Source organism: Mercenaria mercenaria, chromosome 4, assembly GCF_021730395.1.
Source record: "Mercenaria mercenaria strain notata chromosome 4, MADL_Memer_1, whole genome shotgun sequence".
NCBI lineage: Eukaryota > Metazoa > Mollusca > Bivalvia > Venerida > Veneridae > Mercenaria > Mercenaria mercenaria.
In genome coordinates, this window is record NC_069364.1 from 25,049,514 (window position 1) to 25,076,074 (window position 26,561).

Sequence of the window (26,561 nt, forward strand, 5' to 3'; positions counted from 1 at the left end):
TGATTTTGGCTGATATATACGCATTACATAAATAAAGATTAGTGACTTATGATAACAAACTATTTTTTAAGAATAAAAATAAATTTCAAATGTGCCCAATTTTGTGATTTTAACATAAATCTGACCTTTGACCTTGAATATCCAGTTTGCCCTTCAGTCCTTTTTGATGAATTTCTTATTGCTGTCATTGTTGGACATATATACATTTACTGACAATCAGATAATTACTGTAATTAATCAGTGAAAAAACTTGTAGACGTAAACTTTACCCTACCCCCTAATATTTTTACAAGTGAGCTTTACCTCCCCTATCACAAACATAAGTGAACAAAATATAGATAGGCACGGCTTTGACACTTAAGAAATGGGTTTTCATGGAGGAAATGAAATATTGTTTCCAAAAATGTATAAACTTCTTTTGGCCTCAATTGTTGCAATAAAAGTCCTCGAGCTCTCGGACTATAACTTTGGTAATATAAAATTTTATACATGTCATTAATATGAAGCAAATTTTGACTTAGGCGCAGCGTTATCATAATAAGTGAAATCTACGATTCGGTATATATTTGAAAACGTTTAACGGTTATACAGTTGGTGCTATGTTGAGTAGCTCCTAGACCAAGGTATATTTTTCAGCGTTATGTGATTCAGTGATGAATGAAATCAATTTACTTACTAAATGACTTGAAGGTCAATAGTCAAAGCTATTGCCCGAGGTCCCAAAGAACCAAGAGCCAATAGTGTTTTCTTTCTATTGACCGTTAAGCCAATCATTAAGTATTTTTTACATGATATCAGAGATGGTTTTTCGTACTAGTGTTTCTACATAACTTGACTTAAGCATTGCACGATCAGTAGCACAAAGGATTAAAAACATAATCTTATCAATTTTCTCTTTCAACAAATCAACTTGCAATCAAGTTACAAAACGGATTGTTTTGATAATATCATTTTTATCCATTAAAGTTGCTAGAACTCGACGCCGAAGTTGTCGTTAACTACACCCTTATCGTGGGCAAAAATGATTTAAGTTGAAAGACCACATATTTTTTCTTTGGTGTTTTTTGCAAAGAGAAAAAGAACTCAACACTCTGTAAAATAGAGTGGCTTGCTATTTTGAAAAGAGAACGTAACCAGAGTTGCTCTATAGAACAACTCATGGTTAACATGATGTATCACAAGTAAAAGTCATGGAAGAGCAATCAGTGTATATACATATCAAATTTTATGCGCACAATTAAGCGAGAAAATGAAAAAGGTGTACGACGGATGGATGAAATTGATGACTTTTTGTCTACACTTTATGTTATAAATGCAAAGCGTTACTGAACATATGCGTAATCTAATTTGTATCTGGAAACTCAAAAGTTTTGTCACGTTTAGGGGATTTCATATATCCGTCATCATCAGGCGATTCTTCTGGTTCACTGCTTATAAACCGCTTGTATCTATCACTTTCTTCTGTGTCATCAGCAACATTCTGCTCAGTATCGTCAGGAAGTGTGGCATAATCTCCGGCCAACTTTTCGTTTTCATAGTCTTCGTCATCTCTTTGGAGTTTCGCATTGTCAATGTAATCGTACGGAGACGGTGAAGAAGTGCTAGTTTTTGGTTTCGTTTCACCCTCCGCGGAATCATACGGAGCTATATAATTATCATCGTAGCCAGGGTTTTCAACTCCTCTGCCAAGGTTATCTTCATTATAATTGTCGGCAAGTTTGACTGTATCAGCTGAAGCGCGGACATCGCCATTAGCCTCAGTATTACCTTTGTCCTCTTGTGAATTGAATGTGTCTAATTTTGGCCTTTCTTTGGATTTCGGTTTTTTTCGGTTGGAATCCACGATAACAGCGTATGAGTCACCGGTGCCTGTGGAGAAATGGGGGATATAATTCGGGCTATTCGGTGTCTCAGGGATGCCTCCCACAAACAAAGCATTTGTCGCGTGACTTGGAGTCTCGCCGTCGTAATGGTACAGTTCATTTTCGGTAACTGTAACGTCATCACCGTGCGACAAGTACCTAATGGATCTCGGACCAGTTGACGGTCTACGTTTTTCGTCTACCTCCTTTCTCCTTCTTCTCCTGCAAAAAACAACACAATATTAAATTCCACGATTCGTACATTCATGAATTCGAATTGAAAATCAATTCTTTTTTCTGTACCTTTCTCTCGAAAAGGTTACAAAGCAGATCTTTACATCTATTATATAGATTTGTGTATCGCAGAAATCTTCAGGTATTGATTAAAATAAGTTGGTTTTTGCTTAAAAGACGTCTTAAATCTTAACAAAATATGAAATACAAACGAAAAGTTACCTGCACAGACAAATAATGAGAAGTAGCAGAAGAAGCAGGAACAACAAACCACCAATTACACCGCCGACGATGGCCCAGATATTTGCTGAAAGAAACAATGTTGACGAATGTAAAGGAGCTGCTACAGTTTAAGTTAAACCACGGCTGATACAGATACCAAAGTAAACTTGATGTTACATTTCAACATGGTAGTAACATATGCTGATAAAGGTGAAAAAAGTGATGCATACGACTTGTTAAAAATCGAGAAATGAAACGCTTTTGATATTTTTCATCAAACATACCATTCATTATATCATCGTCATCAATTTTTTATCATCAGTATAACTATTTTATCATCATCATCATCATCATCATCACTTGTACATTTATCAGTAAATGGTAAAGAGTACAGGTAATTACATTTTTCATCTTTATCTCTGATTGCACCGGTTTCCGGCGGCTCTGTCGCTGAAGCTGTCGGTGTGGAAGACGGTGTTGACGTTGTTGACGTTGATGTTGGCGTTGAAATTCCGCTTGATTGTGAAGTACCCGTGCCTGAAACGCAAAAGTATTGACTGTTTAAAAAGTCAATGTTTAGATAAACATTCTTTAATATACAATTACAAGATAAATGTATTAAAGGGAGGCACGCCTCCAAATTTAAGCCACTTTTTAAAACTATTGGAGAAAGAATTTCCGTTTCTGAATAGAGGTAAATAAAACGAGAAACGAGAAAAAGACTGTGAGATCTATGGGCATGTAGTGTTCGTATAGTCTACAAAATACGCAGAAAAGCTATCTATAGCAAAAATGAAAAGTATATTTTGTGTAAGAGTATCGTATCGCTTTATGTACTAAGAAGATATAAGACGATTTATGTTTATGGACGTTGTTATTGGTTAAAATTTCAGAGTGTGATATACAGCGCGGGGCATGTCACGTTGATGTCTTATTAGAATATTTGTTCGAGCCTTTTAACTATGATATAAATTTTGTAGGGAAATACTTGTGTAATGTCCATGTTTTCTTTGTTAAATTCTGAAATATATTGTTCTCTTTCTGGGATTTATGGATTCCCCAGTGCCTTCATTAATGCCCATTTTTTCTATCAAGAAATCAATATGCTGAAGCAAATGTTTGCTTTATTTTAATGTGGCTTTGCCCAAGAAATTCCACTATTTTTCGGGGTAACACGGACACAGTTTTTAACAAGGCATGTTATAGATCTGTTTACCGCCACAAAATGAAGGAAAGCCATTTTTACAAGAATGCGTTCTTTATTAACTTAAATTAAATAAACTGTTAGCATTTGTTTCATTATAACAATAACATAAAAAAATCGTTGATAACTTGTAAAACATTTCAGTTGTCACATTTAAAGGTCATACTGAAAACATATATTTTACTCATTTTGTAGTTCTGAATATTAGATTTTTTAAATTCTTTTGACGGAGTTCATGCAATGGTAAAAAAGTGATCGTTTTATAAAGAATGACAGATATTGATATCCTGCAGTAAAATATTTAATTCTTCCTGTTGTAACTATATGCGCACAACAAGCAAAAATACATACTAGTATTATATCATTTTCTTACAAAAAATACGAAGGCACAATTAAATTTATTAGATAAAACTGTCGTATTTAACATTTTATGTTATGAACGAATTTGAAAAAAAATATACTAAAATTGATTGGCTTATATAGATTTTAGCACTTATGAAAACAAACAACAGAGGGTGGAATTCATTGTGTTGTTACAACAATCACTGCGATATCTAAGCTTTCTTTTATCTTTACGACAATTTAAAAGTAGGTTTCACTTTAAAACCATCTGATTTCAACTGTTTTATAGAGCTGAAATGAACAAAAAACATTAGAAAGTGTAATTGCTACACCAACCAAATACATTTTAACACAGCATTTGAAATCTAACATAAATATTATTTTCATGCAATACATACATACCGGGACAGCTTGTTATATTACATACATCCGTTTGTGACAATAGTTTAGAACAGTTGTTTCCTCCGTATTGAGGTGCAGGACTATCGCAAAATCTTAACCTTGACCTTTCACCTATGTCACAACTAGCAGTACACATGCTCCAAGGAGACCAATGACCGACACCTCCGTCAATAGGACATGGGTCCTTGTCACAGCTTTTATCCTCAGTAGATTCGCCGGGGCATTCAGCCCCTTCAGGACTTGGTGAAGGGTTGTTACATGCTCTTATTCTTGATATGATACCAGATCCACACGTGATTACACAAATGCTCCAAGGAGACCACAGGCCCCAGTTGCCGTTGACTGGGCAATCTCCTTGATGACATGTTGAAATTTCAGAACTGCTACCAGGACAAAACTGTCCGCCATATCCAGGCGCTGGAGAGTTACATAGCCTTATTCTGGACACCCTACCACTTCCGCAAGAACTTGAACATGAACCAAAAGGCGACCATGGTCCCCAGTTGCCGTTTATTGGACATGGTTCATTCGTACATGTTTTATTTTCAAAATTATTACCATTACAATAGTGTCCTCCATTTTGAGGAACTGGAGAGTTACAATCTCTATACCTGGAATGTGTTCCAGAAGCACAACTCACAGAACAAGTAGTCCATGAAGACCAATCTCCCCACTGACCATTAACAGGGCAGTTATATCCATCGCAATTTTGTGTTTCATTATAATTTCCGAAGCAACTATTGCCGCCGTACTGTGGATTAGGATTGTCACAATATCTGTATCTTGTTTGGATGCCAGATCCACAAGTCTCTGAGCATTGAGACCATGCCTGCCAATATCCCCAGCCACCATTTATTGGGCAATTCGTATTTCCACATGCTTGAATGTCAATTGAGTCTCCAACACATTCTAGACCTCCGAATAGAGGAAAAGGGTTATTGCACGTTCTGTTTCTACTTTGATAACCGCCTCCACCACAAGATTTTGAACAAGTATCCCAATCCGACCACAAGCTCCAGCCACCGTCCACTACAAGCAATAATATGCTTTTATCAGTGACTACATACCGATAAAGTACAACAACTTTACAAGCGAGTATATAGTTCCAGTCTTTCACAATATTTAATGATATGCCGTGATTTTAAGGCAAAAACCAAACCCTCACCAGAGTTTAAAGAACTTGAAAGCAAATGTTAGAATCATACTATAGACAAATTCAGCTTTTATACCAAACAATGGCTTGTTAAAAAAAAAAAACAGAAAATTTTGACAACCACAGCTTGAACACAAAATTAGTGCTCAAGAGAAAACCAATCTTTCACAATATTTAATGTGTGTCGTGATTTTAAGGCAGAAACCAAACCCTCACCTGAGTTTAAAGAACTTGAAAGCAAATGTTAGAATCATACTATAGACAAATTCAGCTTTTATACCAAACAATGGCTTGTTATAAAAACCAACAGAAAATTTTGACAACCACAGCTTGAACATATATTGATTGCCAAGAAAACCCAAAGCGAGCTTATAACACCAAAGTGATTGGACCAATTTGTTAACTATGACACAGTTACGCCAAAATATAGTCCTGCAACACACAGCTGACGGTACAAGAAAGCAATAAAACAGTGACGAGACGAACACAAAACCGACCAAAGAGCTAGAAGTCACAAAACGACATGCAGAATGGACGAATGTAGATCTGAAGTCCTGGGTGCTATTCGCATTGCTATTCACATTCTGTATGCAAGAAATGTGTATGCACGACGTTAATAAAAACTGACGAGAAAAAAAGAAACAAACGTTTTAGGAAATATCAATATACAAAATATAACTGCCGTGTTAAGCATTTAGTCTTAGACTTTAAATTTCTAAAAACCTCAAGTTACCATAACCTTTTATTACTATATTTTTACCTTTGATTTTTTGTATGTATAGTATATATCGTGTAGCATATTTGTGGAGAAAGATATAGGCACTAATTATGCTGCTATGCCAACTCTAGTGGAACTATAAAGTCAAAATTTCAGCGTTGACGAATGTTTGTCTCGATTAAGGTTTTTCTTGTAAAGACACTCAAAAGAAATAATAAAAATTAATACAGTTTAATGATATTACAGTTTTCACGTCGTTTTCGCGCTGGTTAGCAAATATATTTTCTTGTTTGAAAGATGTTTCCTAACAGGTTTTTGTGGTAAAAAAGACATTCAAAGCCATTTTCAACATAGGAAAAGAAACATATTCGTAGAAAAAGTAGTTTGTTTTATTTTGTCAAGAATATTGGTTAACTAATTCCGTGTAAGTTTATAATTGTTTAGTGAAGATAAAGAGATATATGTATAATATATTCTGTGTAATGATACAGTGTGTAGAGAACAGGCTGTGTAATAATAATAATAATAATAATAATAATAATAATAATAACACAACAACAACAACAACACAACGTGACAACAACAACAGCAACAATAGAGATGATAAACACAAAACGACGTCATTTTAGGAGGATGCCATACTTGGACATGGGCCATTCTTAACATACGGTTCTGTAATATAAAGACACAGTTGTATTTGCAAAAGTACTTACGTATATACAATAAGTAACTTTCCAAGAACTTAATTTCCCAGTCTAATGATAAGAAAGTCTTTACAGAAGCTACAATTGAGATCTACAATGTGTTCATTGACGCAATAATAAGTGAAGCAACAGTTCCTTCCGGCAAGCATTCTATATCACGCCAATATCGGAGTTATAAGGTTTACAATATTTTCCTTAAAACAATTTTAGAACCTTGATATAATATCAGTCCGATATTGTTTCCAACACAGAACATATCAAATATATGACCAATACAATGAACAGATATACATATGCCGATATTGGTCCAATATGCCAATGTTTGCCGGGCTAAAACTCAAAACAAACGATGCCTGAGATGTAAAGCAATTTTCGCCTAATATAATAGTATCAAGTGATTTCATAAATGGCCTTGTAATTTGTCTAAGGAAGGTCGTATTGGCCCATTGCCGAAGGCCGACAACCAATACCACTACCCGAGGACAAATAACAAGGCCAATATAAAACAACTCGACTAATGACAATTTTATTATTCAATTTTACAATATCGGCTAGAAAATAAAAATATCAATACAATTTTAATAAAAAAAAACATTTTAAAAATATGTCATGCATTTATCCAACATCTGTTATTCTAAATTGTCTGAAACTACTGCCGACAATATGGCGTCGTTATAAAACTTCTCCGTATTGGTCGGCCTTTCTTTTGAAACAATAACAAAATCCGTATTATCCGTTTTCTTGTGTTGACCCCGATTTTCTCACATTTTCTCAGCCATATATCTGTTTCATATGACATGCGCAGGTCGATCTAATAGCATGTGTAATATTGTAATATTGAATAAGTATAGGATAGACAACGAGTGCCGTTGTCACGGGATATATACAACGAGCAAAGCGAGTTGTATATATCCCGTAGACAACGGCACGAGTTGTCTATCCGACTCAGACCACGTGACATAAAAACTGCAATTATTGAAAACTCTCCCACGCGTTCTATAGAAATTAGGATTAACGTGTTTTTATAAGAGTAATATTATCTTTGTACCGTTAGCGCTCATTTGTCAGTAGGGCATATGAAAGAATGCAGGTTATTTGTATAAATTCAGTTTTACTCAAATACCGGATTTACTAAGATTTAACGTTCATTAACACCTTGAGTCATTTGCAATCACAAATGCCAAACAGTTAAATATGGATTTCTCAAAACTACTCAAAATTGAACTGCATGCTGAACAACTAGTTTTTGTGAGGGGTTTGCATGTTGGCGAAACACGATGACAGATAGGTTGATTCAAGAAGATAGCCAGGTTTTGAAACTACAAAAAAAGGCCGACAGCAAATCTGAGGTAAACATGTTGGATAAAAATAATATTGTTGTTTGAAGTAATCTGGTATTTTAAGTATGGACTAGTGCTTACTGGAAATATACATAATCACATACAAATTATCAGATTCTATTAGAAATCACTTTTCAACAATCGGTGTAAAGTGACAAAATAATTATGGTTATATTCATTTTTCGTTCTTATTTAAACAGAAACCAGTGACGGTGTTTACTTATCTATCTATTTATTTATTTATTTAGTTAGTTAGTCATTTTATTTTTTTTATCAGGATATAGTTATTGCGCAGATGCTCGTAGGACTACGAACACCTTTTACTATGTCGTGCCCTTCTTGTAAGAATGATGTAGTTGTTCTACTTTCTAACTGGGCCAAGTTGTTCGAAACATTTACGGGCTGTAATTTAATTTAGTTTAGTTTAGTTTAGTTTAGTTTATACTTATTTGTTTTAGCTCGTTTGTGATGAAAGCTTTAAGCTTATTGTAACCATTCTCGAGCCCGTTTCCTATGAAAACCAGTACTGGGGTCTATGAGGTCATGGTCGTGACTCCAATGGTGCTCGAACCCATGACCACTGCATTAAGCTGTTAAACTAACCGCCTGTTAAATTTCTATTCAAGATACTAGTCTTGGTGCGTGGGAAACACTAGTATGATGTTTTAATTTTACTGTAAAGATGATTTAGTGTTTATAATCCTTAACAAGTCCCAAAGTACATTTGATTTTCAAAGTTTTCTAAATTGTCGAAATCTACAGATAAAATTTTATTGATATCCAATAACATGGGGTCATTTTACGATATTAATATTTAGACGTTGTCAACTGAATTTACCCGCAGTCAGTCATATTTTTATCCCATTGATAACTGGTGACAATATTGCAAGGTCATTTAACTCCGGCGTTAGCCTGAATTGTTAGATGGTAAATTGACACGAAATTCACGCGTTTTTCGCCCAAGTTTCACCCGATATATATACAACGCTACTGTTGTATATGAAATATAGACGGATACAAGTATGCTTTGCGATTGGCTATTTACGGATTATCGTGGTCTAATAATATAAAGCGTGGAATCCATAAAAACATTCTAACCAGCTAGTCTTCAGCTCACAGTATTCCTTTCGTCTAATTATGAGTATCACGTGCAATAAAATAACTGTATAGTTCATCCATTTACCTGGACAAGTATTCGTGTTACAGTCCTCGGTCTGACTCGAGCTACCATTACAAGGTAGTCCGTCATTTTGTGGCGTAGGATTCGTGCAGGTCCGAGAGCGTCCCCGACTTCCTCCGCCGCAGGTCTTCGTGCATGCCGTCCATGCAGACCAGTCTGTATACCCGCCATCCACTTTAATTATAGAGAAGTCATTTTAAAGTGACTTGCTCACAGATGGAATGAAAACAAACCCTCTCATATACTTGCAAGGCGGATGTACTGGCTAGCTAATGACATTCATTTATGCTGCCTGTTTGTTATTTAATCTAAATCCCATAGAATCTCGGGACCGAGAACGCAAGTTTGTCAGAAAAAAAAACACGTTTAGAATATGGAAAATTTGAATCATATTCATAAAGGTCGTAACCTCCACAAAGGCATAAACAAATTCTGCGTTGTCGCTCCCGAGCTGCTTCGCTAAAATCGGCATAAAATATATTTAATATATAGACACTTGTGCAAAATGTGGCTCTGTGCATATTTATTTTGGCAAAAGAAAGCTCTCTTTTAAAACATAGTTCAAATGCAACACTAACAAAATATCCAATAATCACAGAAATATGTAAAATATAGTAGTCGCAACTTGACCGCGATGGTTGACCTTAGGCTGATTATTCATATCGATTATTTCATTGTAGAAATCAAGGGTTTAAGGTAGCCGTGTACATGTATATTTATATGGAATTAGTTTGTTTAATGTGCAGTATCAAAGAATATAAAATCACATTTGATCAGTTAAAACTTTCCAATACACTAATTTATATTTACACAAATTTATATTTCCTTTTTCTCGTGCAGCTCGTGTTTTACGTACACTCCTTTTCAATAATAGGTTGTGCCTCGTTATGTATTATAATGCAAAGTTCAACCATCGGGGTCAAGTTGCGTCTACTATATTCGGTGTTAAAAATACTCCTCCTCCCCAAACAAAAACTTAATCACGAAAGTGTCGCCTAAATGAGATTTAATGTACTGGTATTTCATTGCCAAAGAAACATCTGATACAAGTTCCACTACTTATTTTCCACTTGAAAGCTAATTTCTAAGCGCATTCTGTCAAATGCGCATTTCATTAAAATAGAAGGAAAGAGTACAACTTCTTAGTTCAAAGTGATGATCACATACACTTTGGGTCATGACCCCTACCCCCTTTTCGCCCCTGTCATCTGCCAGCCAACTTAAGAAATAAACTGAATATAAGCCACGGTCATGCGTTATTTTAACTATCAATGCTCAGGAGTGTTGATAAGAAAAAACACATATCTTGATGTTTATCGTGATGTCAATTTGTGCGCAACAATCTTCAGCTTTTATCGTCACGTTTAGTTTCCGCGGATATACAGTACAGTTGAGAGCTATTTATACATACTAGTATTATAGATATTTTGTAATATTAACGTTTCTCATAAATAGTTTTCTATAACTACCACAGCCACCAAAAAACTACGTCTCGCACATTTAAACATTCGAAATAATATTAACATGATTAAGCATTTAAGTGATATATCAAATAAGATTATAGTTTTGTCAATTTATATCCTTAATATAGCAAATCAATTCATAATCTTAAATTACTCAATATTCATTTTAAGTCTTGTTTTAGAAAAGGATTAAGCTTTCAGAGATGTTGAACATATTTTAGCAATTTTGAAATTACTTTCAATTTTGACGAGTTTTTTGCTATAAAATTGTAATTTTAAGGAATGTTTACACACTTTTGAATTATTAAAGGCATAAAGGGTTGTTCTGCCTCATACCCGTAGGTTAGTCCAAAGGTGTTTTAAATTCGTGCTTTTCATTAAACAAAGTATGTATATCAAATTTATACTTATGCTAAAATCACTCTTCGTATGATAATCAGAACAGGAAAATCAAATCCGTGAAATTGTAACATGTTCTATGCTCTCAGAAAACATAATAAGAGTAAATGAACAGATATATAAGAATCGAATAAATCCGTTACTGGACCCCAATTTAGACTTACTACCTTAAAGTGCACAAGAAAGTGACACAAGTATGCGATCTGGATACCGATATCTTCGTATGGGGTTCACAGTAGTAAACAGAACAACATATACATGTATATGGCGCTGTTACCTGGACACGCAGTTTCGAAGCAGGGTATAGTTTGAGTTTCTTCTAAAACACTCGTTCCATCGGTTGCGAGGCAAGCATTGCCACCATTCTGTGGTGAAGGAGAATCACAACTTCGGGTTTGAGTCCTAGTACCATTACCGCACGTTGCTGAACAAGGGGACGTATTTGACCATGAACCCCACCCACCATTTACTAAAAAGATGACAGGCATTGTTTCTTATACGCAAGAATATCAACAAAGCTAACTTTTCCTACAGCTTCCATTCTGTCCTTTTTGGTTGTGTTTTTTTTTTATTATTCTGTTATAAATTGATATTGCAACAACTTACTGACTGAATTTTCCAAACAGAATTAGATAAAACCATACAAAAATGTATTTGATGTTACATGTTCGATACAGACACAAATTTCTATCATTGCAACTTTAGTTTCAATCTTCAATAAAACTGAAAGATTTATAATAGTTAGTGGATATAAAAGTTGAAAAACCTTCATTTTGAAAAAAAAAATCCTCATATAGATGTATTTTAACGTAGGTATATAAAATAATATAACGCATATGATACAGGACGCATTTTACAGTTGACCATCGGTATCTCGTATTCCAAGGAATCGAGTGTTTTAGTTAGAGATAACCGAAACTCGACGTAAATGATATTTTGTGCAATTCTATATAATTATTTAACCGTTAATTCTGTATAGTTTTGATTTAGATTCTTTATATATATATACATACATAGATAAATGCCCTGTTGCCTATCTTTGAGTTAAGCTCTTCAATTCGTATACACAGGAGTAGAAATAATGTTAATTTAAGTACATAGCAGGCATGTATGTTACCTGGACATGCGGTAATGAAACAGGGTACTGTACGAGTCTCGATCAGCACAGTCTCTCCATTCGTTGCGAGGCATGCCGTACCTCCATTCTGTGGAGCTGGGGAATCACAGGATCGGGTCTGAATCTCAGTACCATTACCACACGTTGTAGAACAAGGGGACGTGGTCAGCCACTGACCCCACTCACCGTTTACTGTTTAATGGGATACAGAAGGGCTGAACTGAGGTGGTGTAAATTATTTTTCACATATATTACTGACGTTAGATATAACATATCAAACTGATATTTCCAGAGTCATGAACTCTTGCCTTAGTTTACACCGACATTTCTAACTTGTTTCCGTAGATCTACTGAGGATCGCGTTTTACATGGAATAACACATTTGAACGCAGTTAACCAAAATAAGAGTATATTAGAACGCAGTTAACCAAAATTACTCTTAAGAATATAGTATTAGAACGCAGTTAACCAAACTACTCTTTATAGTGTTTTAGAACGCAGTTAACTGAAATACTTTTAAGAGTGATTTAGAGCGCAATTAACCAAAATTACTCTTAAGAGTGTTTTTAGAACGCAGTTAAGCAAAATTACTCTTACACTCTTATCCAGTCTCGAGAAATATAGCACTTGAAACGTGCATAGTTCTAAGCATGTAAACTGAATGAGCAAATGCTTAGTGCCAAAAGCGGTGACTTTTATTCAGCATTAACTAGTATAGCATGCTAAATATAAAATATGAGTTCTTAATCACTTACCTTATTTCATTACCAAGCTAACAACATGCTAGAGCTACACGTGTACTAAGTTTATAACTTACCCGGACAGTTAGCTAAGGTGCATTGTCTGACTTCGGTCTCTATTAATGTTCTTGTTCCATTTTGTGCTAGACATTCAGTCCCGTTGTTCCTTGGGGCTGGGTCATCACACCTCCTAACCCAAGTTTGAGTCCCTGTTCCACATGACATAGAGCATCCAGACGAATTTGACCAGTCACCGAACTGACCATTCACAACTGCAAATACAAATCCTCAGTTTGAGCATATTTATTTTATGGTAAACTAGACCCAAATTTCGTATTTGAAAATATTACAGTTCTATGTACTAGATTTAATATAGTACACCCTGACAGCTAGGTAATTATATGTGTGTGCTACTACTAAAACTGGAAGTTTCTTTAACAATCGACTTTTTATTGCATGACATCTAATTGCGTATGTAGCTCCACTTCATTATACATACACGATTAATTTATATATTTAGTTATGCTTAACACATTTAATGACAATTTTCAGTACATTTTTAGATAAAATATTTAAGTGAAAGATTGGGCATTGGATATCTTTAATACTGAGTAGGCGTGTATGGGTGTGTCGTTCAAGATTATTGGCGTGTCATTCAAGATTATGGGCGTGGCATTCAAGATTATGGGCGTGTCGTTCAAGATTATAGGCGTGCCATTCAAGATTATGACTACTATGTCAAAATGTCTAGCTTTCTGGATTACAAATAATTTCTGTATGGGATTGCGTATATCAGATTCAAATTCCACATTCCTCAGGACTGTGACCTCCTATTGTCCGTAAGTATTGACCTGGCACTCATGAATATTCCGTTTATTTCCGTAAATTAATTATCGGTTTCCGAACATGAATAGCGATGTAGCTATAACTTATATATAATTCCTTGATACCGTAATGTCATGTATGTGCAGGTAGCTGTGCGGAAAAGGCGTTAAGCTGCCAACCTCAGGGTTGTGGGTTCGAGTCCTATGCCTGACCGGATCATTTTTTATAAGTTTTATATGCAAACTAACCACTTATCGGATCAAACGTATGGTTTGATGGTCCATTTACTGAATTTTATCATATTTAACCGTTGTAGAAGAAGTGGGAAAATGGCTTTAGAAGGATCTAAAAATACAAAGTAATTGTCACCACCAATTCCAGAAAATAAATACTACAAGAGAATCAAGTAAAATTCACAAAAAAATGTGATGCATAAAATAATGTAACAATAAAACAGGCATCGATAACATTACATTGCATAAAAAAATGATTTAATGTGATTTCGAACCCGTGGTAACATGGTCTGAAGTCAGACACCTTACCACTGCGCCACCGTGTCAACGCTTAACTGTTACTTTAGTAATATAGATATTTTAAGAATATAAATATTGCGTAAATTAACGAAAACGTCCGAAAATATCGGCGAAAATTAATGAGTGCCAGGTCAATACTTACGGACAATACAAGGACTCTTTGTTTTGTTCACTGCCCTGAACAGTCCGTTTCTATAACATTAGTAAGAATTTAACTTTAATGTTGACTGTGCCTTCTTTCCATAACGGTACTCCTAGTGCCATAATTATCTGGTCATTTTGAAACAAGGTGTGCCATTACGGCAAGAAGGCACCACCAGTCGTACAAGAATTGTGGTCCCGAGTAGCAAGATTGATAATAGGTATTTACCTTCGTCGGGTGCGTAGTAAATCCGGAATGGATAACACTGTACGCTTATGGTGTGACTGGCTGAAAACAAAAGACATACTCTTTAGGTACATTACACTGAAAAAGATGAGGTACCAAGGAAGACATATTGTAATGCGTTTCTTGACTTCAGTATTGTAAGAGAATATTTTAGACGTTGAGCTGTAAGATGTGCTGCAATACTGAAGTTTGAGAGGAATTGTTACGTCTTGCTTTAAGAAGGGATGCATGGGTTTAGTTTAAGAACAAGAGTAAAGTATGACTGTTAAAAGTGAATATCTGAAGACAAACCTTTAGGGATTGATGTAAAAGGTGATGCAAAATTATACATGAAGACAAAGTGCAATGTTGGCTGTAAGACTTAAAAACAATCGTTGCGACAGCATTACATAAGACAAATTCTAATGTTTCTGTTAAAACACGCTTACGCTAAAATTATTCCTCGGACGTATAACCTTTTTTCCGTGTATCAATATTTCTTTACATTATTTCTTAAATGAAATGTTTTGCTGTAAGAAGTTTTGCCAAGTGCATTGAAGACAAACAGTAAAGGTTTAGCGTTTCAGTGGTGTATTTCAATATATTTTTACGTTTGCGACAAATTCTGCTTTTTCGCCGTACGAAATGTGGAAGAAGTACATTTCAAGGCAAACTGATATGATGTAAAGACGTAATGAAAGACAAAGATTTGACATACGAGGTGTTACAAGAGTTTATGTGTATACAAGTTTAAAAGCTTGATCATATGTTTCAAGAACATTGTAAGAAGTTTTCAAAATGGATGTACTTGAAGACGAATGGTCAAGGTTTGATGCAACAAGTGTTGAATGGGTATGAATAAAGACAAAGCGTAAAGTTTTTCTGACAAGTATGTTGCAATTTTGGTAAAGCTGAAAAGGAATGGTAACTTTTTGCTGTTAGAAATCTGTTCGTGGATATTTTAAATATGTTTTTAGAAGTGCAAGAAGACATTTCAATACAAACAGTATTGCTGATAAACGTTTCCGAAGGGTGTAGTTCTATTGTACGAAATTTTGGAAGGGTATAGTTGAAGACATTTTGTAATGTTTTGCTGTAAGAAATGATGCAATGAGATATTTGAAGACAAATTGTATTTTTAACTGTATAAAGTGTTTACTGCTAGTTTTCAAACAATTTGTAAACTGTTGTTTGAAGAAGTGTTACAGCGGGATAGTGTAAAATTTCACTGTTACGTGTTTGGCAAGGGTTTATTTGAAGGCAAGTGTAAATGTGTCACAAAGTTATCACTGAAAACAAGCGTTAATTCTGCTGTAGGGGCCTAAGAAGTGTTAGGAGACACATGGTAAAGTTTCGTATAGGTATAATTAGTACAAGACAAACTTGTAAAGTTCTGGAGGGAAAATACTGATCATTTTTCAGCATTCAAAATTGTTCTGAAAGGGTCAGTGATACTGCATCTATTCATTTGCGAATCTCACAGTGAAGGGATTCACGAAATGTCTTTGTGATTATTAATTTTTTATTCATTGTGATTATGCAGACGTTAAAAGGTAAAGCGTATTCTTTGACGATTCTTAAGTGTTGTTTTGTAGGGATAACGCATTTTTTTTTCGAGTTATAACGTAATACTATGCAGAATCCCGAAGGATTTGTTGGTTCCCGAGTCCGTGGGGCGAGGGTACCAACATATACCGAGGGATTCTGAAGATGTTATAACACGAAATAAACATGCGCTAACGCTATTATAGCATAAAACGCGCATTCTTGCATAAAAACTACTTTTTTCACTGGATCCGCCCATGTGTTAACGGGAGAAAAATCGTGTGCAAACAAGGCAATTCACGTGCTGTTAATACCCGATTTTTATTTTTGAAATGCTTTGCCAGGGACATATGTATGTATTTTTGCACACACTGATATTTGGCATCTGCGTCTTGTTTCTTACATAACAACCTCTTCTTGTAGCATTATAGATACAATGTAATCCATAGTATGTTTAGCTGTATCAGTTTCCAACCCCAAACGTACTGCCCCCATCAATGTACGCACTAGCTTCTCTTAGAGTTCACTCCCTTTATAAAGCGTCTGTTCAGTTATTGTAAATAACTGTGAATAAATAAGTATCGCGTGTAACTTGTGCTATTGCTCGTTTTTAGGTATTATATTTACGATTTTTGTCAGTATCAGTCGGTATGTTTTAGCTGATTTTACGCAGAATTCATATAATAAACCTTGAAAGCTAGTCACTACCCTCGTACTCATCCGTACTCTAAATGTGTTCGTACTCAAAATAATTCGAATGTAAATTTATTATTCTTAAAATTGTGTTCCAGTTAATCAAATTTTTAAGTTATATGCAAAATTATGGGTAATATAACGTTTGTAATAACTAGAAATAAAAATAAGATGCTCATAAACCTTCAAATCACGCATTTGGTAGTGTTGCTGATCTGTGTGCCCTGGTTATGGATATTTAAAACATGTTTACCGTTTCCAAGAACAACCGAATGGTAAATAAAAATGTACCGGAATCGTAAAGTCATCACATATGAAAACAATGCATGAAGTCGTCGTGTAATGTTTTTTATACAAGAATAGCGACAATACACGTTTGTTTTATGTATTAACGTCTGCAGAAGCCCTTGGGATATGTTTGTGACCTCGACCTTCGGTCTCGGTCACAAACAATCCCGCGGGCTTCTGCAGACGTTAATGCACAAAAAAAACGTGTATGTTCCCTACAAAAAAACTAATAAATGAATACATTCTCCAGCAACGTCATTAACTTTCCATGAAATGCGGGGGAATATCTGAGTTGTTTTTTCACGTTGACGTCATTTTCATTTGAATTACCCGTTTTTGGGCCGTAATACGTTTACGCTTTGCCACGGAACGTGCATATATAAAAAGGTGTTATAACAGCACGTGAGCGCGAGAATCACGTTTTCTCTCCTGTTTACACCCCCCCCCCCCCCCCCCACACACACACCCCCATTCCCCCTCGAAAAGTTACAAGAAAAGCAATTTTAGGCTAGAATATTTATCATATAATTTTCTGTTTATTACATGACTCCTTATATGAATAGCAGGTCCACATATTATTCTACCGGCTGGTCTACAGTTCAATACTAATTTTTTGTGGGCTAAGGAAAAACATAAAAATTAAAAATCTATTTATGATGCCATGTATTAAAGCACTTATTAAATGGATTGCCGGTCAATAATCAAAACTATTGGACGTTGGTCCTTCGGCATTTAATCCATTCATTTAGTGTACATCATACAGCTTCATTTGACTTTTGCCAACATAACGGGACATAGTTTTAGCATAAACACATGAGCTTAGTTCAATTCATTTCCTTATGGATACAAAAAAATGCGTTATTTTAATTCTTGTTTTCCGGGATTAACACCCAGAGCATGTCTATCTTCTTCTACACTATTACAAAGACTAACAAATGAGCTTGTTTGAACTTACATACCGTTTGGTCTTGTCAGTACTGTGATACGATTGTATGAACACTATATATCAAGCAAATATCAATGACAATCCTGTCGTGCAAATCATTATTGAACAAGAACTCCTGGATGGGAAATCCAGAAACTTTACTACTTTAGTAATTTCTTACAAAGAATTTCATTAGTAAACAAAAACCATCAACATATGTAGATGATGTAATAGTATTTCCCGACAGTGGTATTTATCTACAGGTTTTACCGTATATACTATTTGGTCTTTGTCTTTAAGTTTGACCATACACATCATTTTGTCTCTGTAAGTTTGACCATACATACCGTTTGGTCTGTGTCTATAAGTTTGACCATACATATCATTTGGTCTGTGTCTATAAGTATGACCATACATATCATTTGGTCTGTGTCTATAAGTTTGACCATACATACCATTTGGTCTGTGTCTATAAGTTTGACCATACATACCATTTGGTCTTTGTCTATAAGTTTGACCAGACAAACCATTTGGTCTTTGTCTTTAAGTTTGACCATACGTACCATTTGGTCTTTGTCTTTAAGTCTGACCATACATACCATTTGGTCTTTGTCTGTAAGTTTGACCATACATACCACTTGGTCTTTGTCTTTAAGTCTGACCATACATACCACTTGGTCTGTGTCTATAAGTTTGACAATACATACCATTTGGTCTGTGTCTATAAGTCTGACCATACATACCACTTGGTCTTTGTCTATAAGTTTGACCATACATACAATTTGGTCTTTGTCTATAAGTTTGACCATACATACCATTTGGTCTGTGTCTATAAGTTTGACCAGACATACCATTTGGTCTTTGTCTATAAGTTTGACCATACATACCACTTGGTCTTTGTCTATAAGTCTGACCATACATACCATTTGGTCTGTGTCTATAAGTCTGACCATACATACCATTTGGTCTTTGTCTATAAGTTTGACCATACATACCATTTGGTCTGTGTCTATAAGTCTGACCATACATACCATTTGGTCTTTGTCTATAAGTTTGACCATACATACCACTTGGTCTTTGTCTATAAGTCTGACCATACATACAATTTGGTCTTTGTCTATAAGTTTGACCATACATACCATTTGGTCTGTGTCTATAAGTTTGACCAGACATACCATTTGGTCTTTGTCTAAAAGTTTGACCAGACAAACCATTTGGTCTTTGTCTTTAAGTTTGACCATACGTACCATTTGGTCTTTGTCTAAAAGTTTGACCATACATACCATTTGGTCTTTGTCTTTAAGTTTGACCATACGTACCATTTGGTCTTTGTCTCTAAGTTTGACCATACATACCATTAGGTTTGTGTCTTTAAGTTTGACCATACGTACCATTTGGTCTTTGTCTTTAAGTCTGACCATACGTACCATTTGGTCTTTGTCTATAAGTCTGACCATACATACCATTTGGTCTTTGTCTTTAAGTTTGATCATACATACCATTTGGTCTTTGTCTACAAGTTTGACCATACATACCATTTGATCTTTGTCTATAAGTTTGACCATATATACCATCAGGTATTTGTCTTAATGTCTGACCATATATACCATTTGGTCTTTGTCTTTAATTCTGACCATACATACCACTTGGTCTTTGTCTATAAGTCTGACCATACATACAATTTGGTCTTTGTCTATAAGTCTGACCATACATACCATTTGGTCTGTGTCTATAAGTTTGACCAGACATACCATTTGGTCTTTGTCTTTAAGTTTGACCATACATACCATTTGGTCTTTGTCTATAAGTTTGACCATACATACCATTTGATCTTTGTCTATAAGTTTGACCATACATACCATTTGGTCTTTGTCCTTACGTTTGACCATATATATCATTTTGTCTTTGTCTATAAGTTTGACCATACATACCATTAGGTTTTTGTCTGCAGATTTGACCATACATACCACTTGGTTTTTGTCTAAAGGTTTGACCATACATACCATGTAGTCTTTGTCTCTAAATTTGACCATGCATACCATGTGGATTTTGTCTAAAAGTTTGACCATACATATCATTTGGTTTTTGTCTATAAGTTTGAGCATGCATTACATTTGGTCTTTGTCTACAGATTTGACCATACATACCATTTGGTTTTGTCTAAAGGTTTGACCATACATACCATTTAGACTTTGTCTATAAGTTTGACCATACATACCATTTGGTCTTTGTCTATAAGTTTGACCATATATACCACTTTTACCATGCATACCTTTTGGTTTTTGTCTAAAGGTTTGACCATACATATCATTTGATTTTTGTCTAAATGTTTGACCTTATATACCATTTGGTCTTTGTCTATAAGTTTGACCATACATACCATTTGGTCTTTGTCTATAAGTTTGACCATACATACCATTTGGTCTTTGTCTATAAGTTTGACCATACATACCACTTTTACCATGCATACCTTTTGGTTTTTGTCTAAAGGTTTGACCATACATATCATTTGGTTTTTGTCTAAATGTTTGACCTTATATACCATTTTGTCTTTGTCTATAAGTTTGACCATACATACCATTTGGTCTTTGTCTATAAGTTTGACCATACATACCATTTGGTTTTTGTCTATAAGTTTGACCATACATACCATTTGGTCTTTGTCTACAGATTAGACCATACATACCATTTGGTTTTTGTCTAAAGGTTTGACCATACATACCATTTAGTCTTTGTCTCTAAATTTGACCATGCATACCATTTGGTTTTGTCTAAAGGTTTGACCATACATATCATTTGGTTTTTGTCTAAATGTTTGTCCATACAAATCATTTGGTCTTTGTCTACAGGTTTAACTTACATTTTATATTATACTGATGTTATTATCACTTTTCGGGGGTGTTTTAAAACAAGAGAGAAAACGTGTGTTAACACTCACGCGCTATGGAAATGACGTCAACGTGGAAAAATACTCAGATATTCCCGCCTATTTCATGACGTTGAGTTAGAATGTATTTATTTATTAGTTCTTTTTCGCGTTTTATGCTAGAATAGCGTTAGCGCATGTTCATTTTGTGTTATAACATCTGCAGAATCCCTCGGGATTTTGCAGACGTTATAACACGAAATAACATGCGTTATTGGTCTTTTTCTACAGATTTAACCTATATACTATTTGGTCTTTGTCTATAGGTTTAACCTATATACTGTTTGGTCTTTGTCTACAGGTTTAACCTATATACTGTTTGGTCTTTTTAGGTTTAACCTATATACTGTTTGGTCTTTTTAGGTTTAACCTATATACTGTTTGGTCTTTTTAGGTTTAACCTATATACTGTTTGGACTTTGTCTACAGATTTAATCTATATATCGTTTGGTCTTTGTCTACAGTTTTAACCTATATACTGTTGGTCTTTGTCTACAGGTTTAACCTATATAATGTCTGGTCTTTGTCTACAGATTTAACCTATATACTATTAGGTCTTTGTCTACAGATTTAACCTATATACTGTTTGGTCTTTGTCTATAGGTTTAACCTATATACTGTTTGGTCTTTGTCTATAGGTTTAACCTATATACTGTTGGTCTTTGTCTACAGATTTAACCTATATACTGTTTGGTCTTTGTCTACAGATTTAACCTATATACTGTTGGTCTTTGTCTACAGATTTAACCTATATACTATTTGGTCTTTGTCTACAGATTTAACCTATATACTGTTTGGTCTTTGTCTATAGGTTTAACCTATTTACTGTTTGGTCTTTGTCTATAGGTTTAACCTATATACTGTTGGTCTTTGTCTACAGATTTAACCTATTTACTGTTTGGTCTTTGTCTACAGATTTAACCTATATACTGTTTGGTCTTTGGCTATAGGTTTAACCTATATACTGTTGGTCTTTGTCTACAGATTTAACCTATATACTATTAGGTCTTTGTCTACAGATTTAACCTATATACTGTTTGGTCTTTGTCTACAGATTTAACCTATATACTGTTTGGTCTTTGTCTACAGATTTAACCTATATACTGTTTGGTCTTTGGCTATAGGTTTAACCTATATACTGTTTGGTCTTTGTCTACAGATTTAACCTATATACTGTTTGGTCTTTGGCTATAGGTTTAACCTATATACTGTTTGGTCTTTGTCTACAGATTTAACCTATATACTGTTTGGTCTTTGGCTATAGGTTTAACCTATATACTGTTTGGTCTTTGTCTACAGGTTTAACCTATATACTGTTTGGTCTTTGGCTATAGGTTTAACCTATATACTGTTTGGTCTTTGTCTACAGATTTAACCTATATACTGTTTGGTCTTTGTCTATAGGTTTAACCTATATACTGTCTGGTCTTTGTCTACAGGTTTAACCTATATACTGTTGGTTTTTGTCTATAGGTTTAACCTATATAATGTCTGGTCTTTGTCTACAGGTTTAACTGTAACGGCCCAGTGTCTTGATTGTCTCGACATTTATTTGATATCATGAAATTTTGAAGTTCCCTACTTTAATTCACCAATTATTAGTTAAGAATAGATAAAGACTTAGTTTTATCATTGTTCTGATTCACAGAATCGGGCTCTACATTTATATCATAAGGAATTAGCATATTTTCTTATCTGTGGCACGATGTTAATCTTACCCCACCCACTCGGTTTTCCATGTGTTTTAAATGTTCATTCTGATGTTATTACGAAAAGTAAATGTACATTCATTTTAACATCGTGTGTTTTGATGACCATTTGAACTGTTTTTCATGTTTACAGATTTATTTGTAGCTGTGCGCCTGTATATTGGACTCGTATATTTGAACTTGTTTATCGCTTGAAATCGCTAATAATTGTTCTGAGATACGATGCTCGTTAGTTCTTTTAAAAGTTACTAAAATGCCTAAATACTTATGAAATCAATAATATGTGTTCAATACTTTAAATACCTATCAAAGTTTTCATATGACATCGTGTTGTGTGTCCGTAATTCGTGAAGAAGTGTGAAATTTCCATTTACTACTGTGTTTTGTCCGCCATTGCTGTGTTTAAATCTCGTGGCGCGTGCGAGATGTGACGAAATCTCACATATAAAAGGTCAAGTGGCGCGAAATTCAATTGGTGTATTGTAAACACCCAGGCTGGCGGTCCGCTCACCAACTGGTATAAATACCATAGACAAGTAGTCTATACCGTCGTATACCATCATATACCAACCATGTCACAAGAAGAGGTAGAGTCTTACCGTTATTGGTATTAAACAAATAAACGACTAAGTGGCGCAATGTTATAAATATATAAGTTCCTTATAGGAATCTCCATCTCCAGTGTTTATACCGTGTATAGTGTTTCTGGATCTATCATATTAGATCTACAAGTGCCTAATAATTATTATACCAACCGAAAAAGTGCCAAAGTGTGGTAAATCCATTTGTTTAGTGTTAAACCTAATTATTTACGAGAATTAATCAGATGAAGATGTTGCATACCAATTATACCAATTATACCAAGTAGAGTTATACCAATTAGATCTATACCATCTATACCAATTATACCAACTGGTATATAGTTATGCTATACCAATAGCCCGGATACCTTTGTAAACCTTAGCATTATACCCTGTTATAGATCTAGTGTACAGTGCGTAATTTTTAGTGTCTAATTTGTACAGTGTGCGACATAAGTATTTACCGGAGTTTATCTAATATAATTCGGACACTATCGTTGCTGAATGATTGATGAACCTAATTTAAAGTGGTGTAAAAGAGTATTCCCAAAAGTGATCTGTTTCAATGAGTGCCTTTCAATTTATATGAATATAAATTGGAATAGTGGAACTTTCATCTGTGTTTAAGTAGTTTAAACAAACTGTAAAGACGTGTAGTGATTAAACCAAGGTGCACAGCAAGAATATTGTGAACTGATATATAAATATATATATTAACATTTATTACTAATGTCATTTATGAATTACTGAGTTGAATATTGCATGTCATGTTATTTATAATAGTTTGCACTGTTAACATGGTTAATAAAAGTTCTGCTTAAATTAATATCACCTCCGTTATATCTTATAAAGTTAACTGAATCTATCCATAATCTATGTTTGCCACCAGCCGGGCCCAGGCGAACTCGTGTAGCACCTCTTATAGAGCCACCTCGTAACCGCTCGACTAAGGGGTTCGCTACATAACCTACACACTGTTTGGTCTTTGTCTATATGTTTAACCTATATACTGTTTGGTCTTTGTCTATAGGTTTAACCTATATACTTTTTTGTGTTATTTTTTCTATAGGTTAAACCTACATACTGTTTGATCTTTGTCTATAGATTTAACCTATATACTATTTGGTCTTTGTCTATAGGTTTAACCTACATACTATTTGGTCTTTGTCTACAGGATTTGACCATGCATACGATATGGTAGGTTTATCAAACTGTTCCATACTTACGAGACATTAATCCAAGACAGGACTGCCAGTTGGCTACATTGTCGAATGCTTTAATGTAGGTTAGGTTGTTGCTGCCTTTGTGCGTAGTTGAGAGTCTCCTACTGTTGCAGCCCCAGGTTCTATCAACTATTGTGTAGTTTACTAGTCCACAGTCGTCCGTTAAGTTTTGATCTGACCTGTTAAGTTATGAGACAAACGTAGGTGCATTAGTAAGACCAAAATGTTTTGATTAGGTCGGCCAGTAACGCCTACCGTACCCCCCCCCCCCCCCCCCCCCCCCACACACACACACACACACACACACACACACACACACACACACCTCCACACACACGCGCGCGCACGCACGCATTTTAGTTTTTCACACCGCTGGTCCTGCCAAACAATCTAATTTCTATGCAAAGCTGTGCAGCGGGTCGCATTGTAGGCCTAATTGGCCCCCGTACTATATTAGAATATTTAAATATTTTATTTTATGCTAACTAATGAAATACTGTATTCTTTCAGTTAAATATTTTTATATTTCATCACTCACGCGCTCGTGAAAATATTTGAAATTTTCTCACTTCTCAGTGAGATATATTCCATATTCACTCAAAACAAACAAATATCCTCTATATTTTTGTCATGTAATTTATATTTTCTTTTTCAGTAGACAATACACTTTCAAATGATACCAAAATTATGTGAGCTTACCAGGCATCAATATTTGATATATCCTAATAACACTGTTATATAGAACTTGCCAATTTGTGGACCATATACCTTAACAGCAGCGTGTATTTTTATTCAAAAAGTTTCTAAAGTAATCGAGAAAAAATGTCAGGGTTATAGACATGAATCTCCCTATCAAATATGCATTTTTTCAACTCCCAGCTTAAAGTATATGATATAAATTACATACAAAACTCTAAAAATGGGTAGATAAGCTGGTATCTATTTTAAACAAATCTTTGTTTCCAACACACTGCATTGCCTCTCACTGCCATCTATTTAAACACATATATCAAGTTCAATAAAATTCTATCAAGTAGTTACAAAGTAACAAAATCGTAAAATTTAGTACAAAAGGGTGATAACTCATTAATTATCTAAGACTGAGTCATGTACTTCAGCTCATTGCCCGCCATCAATAATCCAAGTTGTTTGAAACATTTTCAGTAATTTCTATGCCTAAAATTACAATTTTATTTTCAATTCATTTTAAAAAGAACCCTGTTGCATAGTTACTTTGAACTATCGCAAAAAAATGTAAACTATTTTGATAAAATAGTGGGGATCGTGTCGCTAGGAACTTCATAATGGTTACGTAATGCAAAAAGTCATAGATGGTCATTTATCTTACCTGTATGCAATTTTAAGAGTTCCCGAACCGGAGAAGCTCAGTGTACAATTACACTCAACCTTGGTAAAACTGGGCGCACCTCCTGCGGAATCAAGATATATATAGCTGCCGGGTCCCACTGAATGTGTGCCAGTCTGACACATATTTATGGCTGAAAACAGAACACCTCTTTGAAATTTGACGTAAATGAACATATACATGTATGTGTCCATTTTTTAAATATGAAATATCCGATGATTATGCCATCCATTTACAATAGGCTTTGTATCCTTACAGACCCCAGTAAGAAAAATATCTCAAAAGAAAAAAGTACATATGGTTCCTACCATTTATATAGCTCAAAAAAAGTAAAAATAACATTGCCATGCATATTGTTACATAGTCTGACTTCCGATGCTTATTGAATGTTTAATTGCAGTCCTTATTTCAAGGAGTTAAAAGAATACACTTTTAAAACCTGAAATAAATTGAATGCATTACATGTATACAAAGGGTACAACCTAAACAACAGTAAATAT

The 26,561-nt window shown here is 34.7% G+C and overlaps 1 protein-coding gene across 6 annotated transcripts in view; it reads right to left on the reverse strand.

Annotated features, from left to right (window-relative positions):
- Nucleotides 1-1,191: 1,191 nt before the first annotated feature.
- LOC123551289 (SCO-spondin-like) overlaps nt 1,192-26,561 on the reverse strand; it is a 30,018-nt gene continuing 4,648 nt past the window's right edge. Inside the window, exons 3-13 of one of the 6 annotated variants that reach the window (XM_053540788.1) lie at nt 26,044-26,194; nt 24,699-24,874; nt 14,809-14,868; nt 13,158-13,352; nt 12,341-12,532; nt 11,501-11,692; nt 9,365-9,535; nt 4,267-5,295; nt 2,721-2,855; nt 2,319-2,403; nt 1,192-2,084 (exon numbers count right to left, since the gene is read on the reverse strand). In XM_053540788.1, the coding sequence (XP_053396763.1) occupies nt 1,343-2,084; nt 2,319-2,403; nt 2,721-2,855; nt 4,267-5,295; nt 9,365-9,535; nt 11,501-11,692; nt 12,341-12,532; nt 13,158-13,352; nt 14,809-14,868; nt 24,699-24,874; nt 26,044-26,194 (3,128 nt within the window). In that variant the 3' untranslated portion in view covers nt 1,192-1,342. Of the gene's footprint in view, nt 2,085-2,318; nt 2,404-2,720; nt 2,856-4,266; nt 5,296-9,364; nt 9,536-11,500; nt 11,693-12,340; nt 12,533-13,157; nt 13,353-14,808; nt 14,869-23,194; nt 23,487-24,698; nt 24,875-26,043; nt 26,195-26,561 lie in introns of those variants that run through there. The other 5 variants (XM_053540790.1, XM_053540789.1, XM_053540793.1 and 2 more) reach the window with 5 other exon arrangements.